The sequence below is a fragment of the Clarias gariepinus genome, chromosome 3 (genome assembly GCF_024256425.1).
Source record: "Clarias gariepinus isolate MV-2021 ecotype Netherlands chromosome 3, CGAR_prim_01v2, whole genome shotgun sequence".
NCBI lineage: Eukaryota > Metazoa > Chordata > Actinopteri > Siluriformes > Clariidae > Clarias > Clarias gariepinus.
In genome coordinates this window covers 13,432,165-13,442,130 of record NC_071102.1, presented here as the reverse complement: position 1 = coordinate 13,442,130, position 9,966 = coordinate 13,432,165, and the positions used below count along the sequence as shown (strand labels likewise).

The following is a 9,966-nucleotide window of genomic DNA, read 5'->3' as shown; positions in this document are numbered from 1 at the left end:
CAGTATTATTAAAAGAATACAAAAAGTTGCTATTTAGTGGAATGGTACACCTCTTTACTTAGGAACTTAAACATAAAAACACACATACAAACTCAGGGACATAAAACACTAAGAGAACAGCCGTTTATGTCAAAGTCCAGCTGAATAATGACTTCCAATGACCTTGACACCTAGTTTTCCCTATGTAGTCGATAACAAAATAAGCACTTGTTGGGGGGAAAATTTTTATTAGGTGCACTTCATCCATCCATGAACCTTTATAGTCCAACAATGGTGGGGACCAAAGGTTATTACTATTGTATTTTTTCCCATTTTGTACGGCCATGGTAGAAACTCCGGTCAACATTTATGTGCATTCACACACTGCGGGCAATTTTGGAACATCATTTAAGAAACCGGAGTACCCAGAGGAAAACCACTAAGCACGGGTGAACATGCAAACTCCATGCACACAGACCCCGAGGCAGGAATCGAACCCAGACCCAGGAGGTGCGCAGTAAAGTGAATAACTTCTTAATAACCACTAAGCCTGCGCGCCGCTTGGTAGGTGCACTGACTAATGCTAAAAAGCATCTTTGTGTAAATGAGTGCATGAATGCTTGTGTACAAGCTGCATCTCATTTTGGTTTATTCCTGCCAGTGTTCTCTGAGGCTGATAATATTTAATGTCGAAACACTTAATAACTTATTAATATTTTTGTGTACATTTAGCATGAGCTCATTTCCTATAGCTAAACAATCAGATTATTTTGGAAAACAAAAACAAAAAACAAATATAAAGTTAGGTTTCTGTAAATAATTCCTTAAAACACACACACACACACACAAAGAATAACTAGTGACACTGCACTTTGTACGCGTAGGAGCTGTTCCGCGCATGCGCAGGTGTTCTTTTTTCTTAAATCCGTGCAGCCTATTATGAAATAATTTATATGTAAAAACATGTAAAGTATATACAAATGTCTCTTTGACAAATTTTATTAGGAAAAAAAATATTCCAACGCTTAAACAGCGATTGATGTGCTTCTGAAGGTTCCTCCCGCTCTCGGTTTCCACCCGGAACATTAAAGCGCCGTACGCGGTCATCATGTGTTTTAGGTAAGAGCAGCTTGATGTTGATTTTTTTTTAAAGTGCTCTAGTATTCGCAAATAGTTTATATTAAATAATTTCGTAACGCGGATGTACTGTTAAATAATATATCTGGAGTTTTTAAATTTACAAAATAAAAATATACGTAAACGGAGTTTATTTATCATGTGTTACTTCTATAAGGTCCGGGTATAACGTATTTACTTTGCTTCTTTTTTCTTTAGTTCCTCCCAAACCTTCATACACTGATCAGCCATTACATTATGACCACCTGCCTAGTATTGAGTAGGTCCCCTTTTACCAACATAACAGTAATGCACTGTGTGTTCTGACACCTTTCTTTCACAAACAGACTTCACTCCCCATGTGCATCAGTAAGCCTTGTCCACTCATGACCCTGTCCCTACCCCAGTTCACTGGTTTTCCTTCCTTGGAGGAGGGCCAGATTGTGATGGCAAGTGGACTGGGTCAGAGCAACTCCAAAACTGCAGCTCTTGTGAGATGTTCCCAGGCTGCTGTGGTCAAGACCTATCAAAAGTGATCCAAAAATGAAAAGCAGTGAACAGGTAACAGGGTCACGGGTGTCCGAGGCTTACTGATGCACATGGTACAAAAGAAGAGCAAGTGCTCAAATTAAGAAAAAGGTTCCAATAGAAAGGTGTCTCACAGTGTATCATTGTCTTTGTGGCAAAAGGGGACCTTCTCAGTGTCACACGGGTGATCATAATGTTATGGCTGATCAGTGTATAAATTATGTGCATTTATAGAGTTAATAAAATATGTCAATTGAAAAAGAAAGTCTTGGTAATACAAGAAAACTTATTGATTTCTTTCATATGTCAAAACAGGAAAATATGGTGAAAGAATTCTTTATTTGTTCTTGATACTAATACAGTGTTTTATTTTGTTTTGTCTGCTTAGCTTCTTTGATAAATATTATGATTAGGGATATTCCTCGAATTGTGGTTGAAATAAAAGACCTTCCATCATGCTGTGTGCTTCCACTACAGTCATGCGGAGATGCTTTCTGAACACTTTACAATACAAACGCTGCAGATATTCACTTAAATGGCTGCTGGGAAACCTAGTCCAAAGAACGTGGACGTCCTCTGGTCCCCGAACATCCAGATCACGAGAAAGAGTCACCCCGGTTTTTACCAAAGCCTTGGCTTTTGGAGATAAAGTGGCTATTATAGATGAGAGCCGGAGTCACAGCTATAGCTGTCTTTACCAGAGCAGCAGAGGCCTAGCAGCACAGATACGCCAAGCACTATCCTGCCACTCGGGAGATCTACACGGCAAGCGCATTTCTTTTCTGTGCGCCAACGATGCGTCTTACACCGTGGCTCAGTGGGCGACGTGGATGTGCGGCGGGACGGCCGTGCCACTCTACAGGAAGCACCCGGTGTCAGAGATGGAGTATGTCATCTCAGACTCTCAGAGTTCACTGGTGCTCGCTGGTGAGAGTTACGCTGTCATGCTGGAGCCTCTAGCACAGAAACTCGGGCTGCCATGTCTGCATCTCCCTCCTACTGCCAACCTGGACACTCTGCAGACAACAGAGCCATTCTGCCCATCGGAGGAGGTGATCTCTGATTGGGCAAAGAGACCAGCCATGATAGTTTACACCAGCGGAACGACAGGAAGACCAAAAGGAGTCCTCCACACACACAGCAGCCTGCAGGCGATGGTAAGAGACTGGTGTAGCTATTTGGCTGTGGTATTACAGTAGCATGGATGTTGAAGCTTTGAAATCTAAGATGTTAGAGAGCAAGAGAGAGTAAAAGACCTTCATTATTACCTTTATATTAAGAGACAAGGGCTAAATCTTTTTGTGCCGCCATCAGCAGGTAGCAGAATGGACTTGTTGGTAATTAAGGTAGGTTAAAATGGATCACCATTTTGATTCAGTTGGCCAACTTTAGTTCTAATCCTCTTATCACTTAGCGTACCGTAAAAAGAAGTAAGGAAGTGTGTTTCTAGCAATAATGACGATAACGTTTGGCAGCGGCATTTCAAAGCATCATCATACGAATTATTTAAAGATCCAATTTCAAGTTCGACCTTGGGCCACACCTAGTACAATATCTGTCAGTCTCCTCCCACAGTCCAAAGACATGCAGGGTAGAATGATTGGCATTTTCAAATTACTTGTGGTGAGTGTATGTGTGCAATGGATTGGCACCCTGGACAGACTCCAGGCATAAGCGGTATACAGAATCTACCATTTAGTATTCAAGCTTATTTACATGGACTAAAATCAAATATCGTCACTAAATCTAGTTGCATGAAGGTAACCTTGTGTTTATTAGTTTCTAAAATCCCTCTTTCACAACATGGCCACCGTGACCTTCGCTAAGTATTATGAACTGTGATTTCTTGTCTATTTGATGTCTTCTCATTCACCATGAGGACTGCAAGTGCTGCATATGAAATATTAATATTAAAAAAATAATCAAATTAGCCTTTTCTGGTCACCAAAACCACACACACCACACATGGTTTAAAAAAAGAAATGCACTGATGAGTAAGACCTCTGATTAGCCTGGCTAAGCGTGAGTCTCTGAGTCCATAGGTCATGTTCTGTGTACCTCAGGCAAAACTCCAGATGAATTACTGACTATGCGTACATAAGCTGTAATAAATTGCACCTTTTTGTGATTAGATAATTGCATGGGTTCATACTGAGCTTTTGATTTATAATTATTATAATTTATAACTTTTCAGCACATAAATAAACAAACAAACAAATATATTTTCCTAAAATGATTCCTTTTGACCTGAGTCTTGCTTAAGGATGCAGCTGTGTTTTTTTTTGGCAGTCCTGGTATGTTATTTTCTAAGTAAAGAACTGCCCCTAAACAGCTTTAAAGATTTTAGAAAACAATATTGTGGCTATTGAAACTTATGATAGACTTCAACTGGAGTCAATTACTATCAAAGTACCTGTGAAGGCAAAAACAGAAGACCTTGTGAAGACTTTATGGAACAGGTACAAAAGTATCTATATCGAGACTGATATCAGCATAACCTAAAAGGCTGCTCAGCAAGGAAGAAGCCACTGCAACAAAGCCACACACACACACACACACACACACATACACAAAAAAACAAAACAAAAAAACAATCCACACTATGGCTTGCAAATCATATTTTTTGGAGAAATGCCCTCTGGTCTGATAAAACATAAAACAAAATTTGGCCATAATGACCATCTTTGTCTGGAGGGAAAAGGGGGAAGCTTGTAAGCCAAAGAACACCATCCCAACCGTAACGCACAGGGGGTGGCAGCGTGATGGTGTGGGGGTGCTTTGCTTCAGGAGGGGATTGGTGCACTTCACTAGTACAGTAGACAGCATCATAAAGAGGGAAGATTATGTGGAAATATTGAAGTAATATTTCAAGACATCAGCCGGGATGTTAAAGCTTGGTCATAAATGGGTCTTCCAATATAGACAATGACCCCCAGGCATACATTAGCATTTAAAGGTTTGGAGACACTTTGGACACTTACTTCATGGTCTTTCCTGATTTGTATTTCTTTCTACACTGTCAAACAATGCTTAAGTCATCCAAAATATTCAGTAATACCCTTTAAACAGTTCATATTGAGATGTGTCTGTGTCTGCTCTTAAATAGTGATATCTGAGGCTGGTAACTCTAAATAAACTTTGCAATTTCTCTGCAGTAGAGGTCAGTTTTGGTCTTGCTTTCCTGGGATGGTCTTCATGAGAGCCAGTTTTATCGTGGTGCTTGATGGGTTTTGAAAATGCACAAATGACAAAACTGTTCTTGCAAGAACTATTCCAGAACAGCTCACTTTCATGTCTTAAAATAACAACGGACGGTTGTTGTCTCAATTACCTGTTTCCAGTATTGTTTGAAAATGTAGACAAATAAATCTAAACTTGTGTCCAAACTTTTGGCAAAGTTATGGCAAAGTGGCTCATGTACAATAAAGTTGAGGTATTAGAACGGCCTTGCCGCAGTCCAGTAATCGATTTGTAGGCAGGACTGAAAAAGCTTGTGCACGAGAGGATCCATAGAAACCAACTTTCTATTATTCTGACATTTCACATTCTTTCACAAAGGCTTAGGTGCTGGTTTCAACTGTAGCTGCTTTACACAGTGGCGCTCTTTGCAGCCTCGCTTATTTTCTCCTAAGCTAAATGAGATTTTTATTTTGTCCAAAAAAGCCCAAAGTTCTCTGTTCTTAACACTTTTTTGTGACTGAACCTTTACAACCCCATAAAATATTAAATGACACCGAAAAAATACTGTTAAATTTTAGATTATAGCCAGCATTATTGTCAGAGTTGCAGTTGTAGAAAACTAATCAACACCTTCTGACCAATTAGGTTTGATCATTTAAGAGTGCTGTGGTATATCTTACTTTAAGTTTTATAGTTAAATTGAAATACAGTTATTAAAAAATATTCAGTGTAGAATCAGTTTTAATTGCAGTCCATAGTATGTTATTGCACAATATAAGAAAGTGTAGTCATATTTGTGTGTCTTGTTCAGGCAGATGTTAAAAAAAAAAGAAAACCATCATCATATTTTATGCTTCACTGAAACATTTCCTTAAGAAAAGTTTCCAATTTTTTTTATTCCAAAGTGCTGTAGAACCTAGAGTAAGCACGGAGCTGAGAAGCGTACGCATTAAGAGTCTTGTTGTTTGTGATAAAGAAACTTGTAATGGCCAGATGTGTAGCGTGAAGAAAACAAACGCTCAGGAAATTTGGAATGAGAAAGAAAGTTAGAATATTCTTCTCCCTGCTGATCAGGAAGCCGTTCCTGCAGAGAGATGAGAGCTGCTTGTCCTCGTGTGTGGGTGCACAAAATTTTGTTGCTGTCCTTGGTGCTGAACTAACACTGTTGCAGAAACGGCTGTACTTTGTATCTTTAGGATAATTGTGCAGTGAAGAAAAAAAAATAGAAAAAAAAAGATTAAAAAAAAAAAAAAAAACGGCAGCCATGTATAAACGAGGTCAAAAAACGAAAAGAGAGAAAACCACTGAATGAGTATTACAGTAGTTATGATGTGTTAATAGTGTTATTAACCTGTGTTGTTATGGAAGGGGACTCTCCGATCTTTACATCTGAGAATTACCATCATACCTTAAATAAATAAACAAACTGAAGCAAACAGAAACTGTCTTAGTAAAAAGTGATCCAGTTTATGACATAAAAGCTGACATGAACACGTTTCTGATCATAAATGAGGCTGAGCTGTGAGGTCTGAGTAAAGCCGGTCTCTCAGGGCAGGTCTGCTGCATCAGCACCCTGCATGACCTGTGTCATTCTCTAGCTGCCTGATGGTCATCAGTGTCTCTGTGTGACTTGCATATCAGCCTTCAGGCATGTGGTGGACATGCAGGTCAGTATTTATTCACACTGTTTATACCTGCTGACCCACTTTGTGTGGAATTTTAGTGCTGAATGAAACCCACTGGCAGCTCATGTGATTTGCACCGCCAGTATTAATCACATTTGACACACTTCTTGAGATAAACTACACGTCTATGAGAAGTGTAATATAAAGAACCGTCAATCAAGATGTTTAATATCCAATTCCCCTGCCATTCCTTTATTATTTTGAAACGTGTAATACATGCTTATTCAGTTTTGTTTAAATAGACCCATTTTGCCTTTAAACAAGTGATAACACAGTAACCAAACAATCTCTCTCTCTATCTTTTTTTTCTTTCAGGTCCAGGCCCTGGTGAGTGAATGGGCTTGGAGCAGAGATGATGTGATTCTGCACACACTGCCCCTCCATCATGTGCATGGCATTGTCAATAAGCTGATGTGCCCGCTGTGGGTTGGGGCCACCTGCATCATGCTGCCCGACTTCAGCCCTCAGAAGGTAGTGTACGATATATATTTTTTCATGTTGTGATTGTGGTATACTGTGTAATGTATCCGAACCTCTTCTGTGAACTCTTGATGTCTATTAGATTAGCCTGCACTATTTTGACCTTTTACAGTAATGTATGGATGGCCGAATACACCTAAGCGCACATCTGGAATTGCTCAGATTACATGTCAATGTAGAGATAAAAATGACATCATATGCACAATAATTACTGGCCCATTAATAAGCGACTTATTTAACTACCTTAATTAACTACCTTCCTGAAGGTGAAACTTCCTTCAATGGCACAGACCTCCACGGAAACCACGCCCCTTTCACAGACCCTAAAAAGCATTAAGGGCCTCACTAGGCTTTATTGGTGCAAATAGGGTGTGTCCTTTAGGTTCTAGCTAGCTCAAAGGTCATGTCTCCTTTACTGTACTTGACCAAAGGACCAAAGTCACACCTATTACTGGCACTGATAGGTGGATATGCAGTGTCTCCTTCGCTAAGATTACCAGGTACATAGTCCATAGGTCTTTTCTGCATAGATAACATGCATTGTTCTCATGAAGATCTTAAGCAGTGCTCTGTATAACCTTTTATTTATTTATTTATTTTTTAAGGAAGTGCACAGTGGTATGGGATAGTAATTCTATCTGCGAAGACACTGAGTAAAGTTGGCGGAACGTAAGATGAGTAACAGGACGCATCAAGATGTTCGTTGGAATTTTTGTTTCTTTGTTTGTTTGTGTAAGCATCACTTAACAAACTATTGAACAAATTTTAATGAGGTTTTTACAGGTCTATTTGGCCGAGCTTAAGGTAACACATGGGAGGAGACGCTGTGCCACTTTTGAAATTTAAATGGAAAATGGCCTTATATTATTAAAAAAACGACCTGGAAAAAAATCATTAGTTCATCTCAAAATTCAACAGATGGCGCTGTACATTTTTTAAGATGTGCTTATGAGTGTGCAACTGAAATCTGTTTAATAAACATGATCTCACACTTTCATTCCGGGTGCTTCACAGTAACGTAAACATTTTAGTTAATTCTAAAATTCAACAGATGACATTTTTCCACACGGACGAAGTCGCAGGCACATCTAGTGTATGTATACTTATACTAAATACGTATATAGACACACATATGTGCACTCTTTATAGCCGCTATAACATAAAGAATGACAGGAATTAACTTCTTTTATGGAAAAATCTAATATATGGTATCTAACCTCAAATGGATAAAAATACAATGTTTTAGTTAAACATGTTGGGTTTTGTGAATTTGCTGTGGTTTAAGAAGAATTTAACACATTGGCTATGCCATTATAGGAGAATAACTTCAGGTAAGGACTGTGTATAGTAACTTTTCTTACCACCCTGTTGCTGATTGTCTCTATAGATGATCTTGGAGTTAGGTTAACTGGTAAAATTAGCACATAATTTTAAACAGAAGTTGAAAAACCTTAAAAGACAGTGTTATACACAATAATGTATTCTTGATTAATTCATTCATTTTTATAAAACAAAAAAACAAAAATCGTAACATAAAACGTGCAAACGTTTATATTTCTTTCCAAAACCAAAATTCCTAAAAAAAATAAAAAAAAGTAATGGCACATTTATGCTCAAATTAAAAATGGAAGAAATGGATAATGAGTGTTCACTTTCCATTTTTGTTTTTTATATCATATTTTATTTCCCCTGAAGAGCATGAATGCAACCCTTTGATGAACTACGGAGAAACGGCAGCTCTTCCCGAAGCAGGGTTTATTAGCTGCACGGGGCTTTTAGACATACTGTACACCATTAACAGCGCCGAAAGCAGAGCTGCTCTTTAAAAGTAGTTTATCTAAGTTACACTGAACAGATCTGCTGTACTTTTGGGGAGATTAGGTGGCATCATGGCTTTAGGCGGATGTCTGTAAATAATGCTGTTAATAAAACAATTAACTTAAATTCTTGTTATCGTTCGACTACAATGAGAAGAAAAGCGAACAAAGCTGTTCAAGTAGTCAGAATCAATGTATTTGAGTTAGCCAACGTAAAACAGTTAGGTTCGTTTAATTACTTTTTTTTTTTTTAAGAAAAAACTGGCGTCACATAGGGATATTAATTAACGACTTAATTAATGGACTTAATTAATGTCTTTTTCTTCCATTTTTTTCCCCTTAAAACTTACTCTATTGCATTTAGTTTTTTCATCTCGTGCTCTGTTATCATTCTGGTGAGTTTGCAAAAATTCTTTACTGTAGTTTCAGCAGTTGTAATCTTTGTATATCGTTAGAAAATGCCTGTATTTTATTCCATTCATCCCTTGCACTTATTGTTCTTCATGTGCGATGATTAAGCACCTCAGGTGTGTGTGTGATCTCTAAGCACTCTCCAGGGTTCTGTGTTCTGGAGCCAGTGTGTGGTGTGGAGCTCCTGGAAGAACTGGTGATGGTGGGGTGTGTGTTTTTTCTCGGCCTTATCGGGAAGTTGTCACAAGGCCGCGCTAATTGTAGCTACGTCTCCGCTGTAGGCGTCAGTGGCAGCGGCCAGGAGCTGACAGGGTGTGTGTGTGTGTGTGTGTGTGCGTGCGTGCGTGCAAGAGAACGAGACCAGACTGTCACACCAAAGCGTTGGAGTGCGCGTGATGGATTGCCTCGCGCGGCTTTGTATCCGAGTGCGGCAGACTCGCTAGCGGATCAATCGATGCGCTGACGTTGAAGGATGATTCGGCGGCTCTGGAAGAGGAGGAGGTTTAAAGGTCCTGCAGATTTTAATAGGAGTCAAGGTGCTGCGTGACAGCAAAGGGTGGAAAGGACACTGTCAAAACAACAGCAGCACCTTCACACCAAGACGACTGCACTCTTCTTACTGACATGACCTTGTGTGTCAAAGACAATGAAGTTTCTGTGTTTTCTAAAAAGAGTGCGTTTATTTTTTTTTCTCTTTCCTCCCCTGCTTGTCCTCTGGCGTTATTATTTACAACACGAGGCTTTAGAAATTTTTAATGAAGCAGAAAAAT

The 9,966-nt window shown here is 39.1% G+C and overlaps 1 protein-coding gene across 1 annotated transcript in view; it reads left to right on the top strand.

Annotated features, from left to right (window-relative positions):
* Nucleotides 1-1,045: 1,045 nt before the first annotated feature.
* Nucleotides 1,046-9,966, top strand: part of acsf3 (acyl-CoA synthetase family member 3) — a 57,427-nt gene continuing 48,506 nt past the window's right edge. The window contains exons 1-3 of the mRNA XM_053493325.1: nucleotides 1,046-1,098; nucleotides 2,012-2,780; nucleotides 6,804-6,959. Coding sequence (XP_053349300.1) covers nucleotides 2,079-2,780; nucleotides 6,804-6,959 — 858 coding nt within the window. The 5' untranslated portion in view covers nucleotides 1,046-1,098; nucleotides 2,012-2,078. The remainder of the gene's footprint in view (nucleotides 1,099-2,011; nucleotides 2,781-6,803; nucleotides 6,960-9,966) is intronic.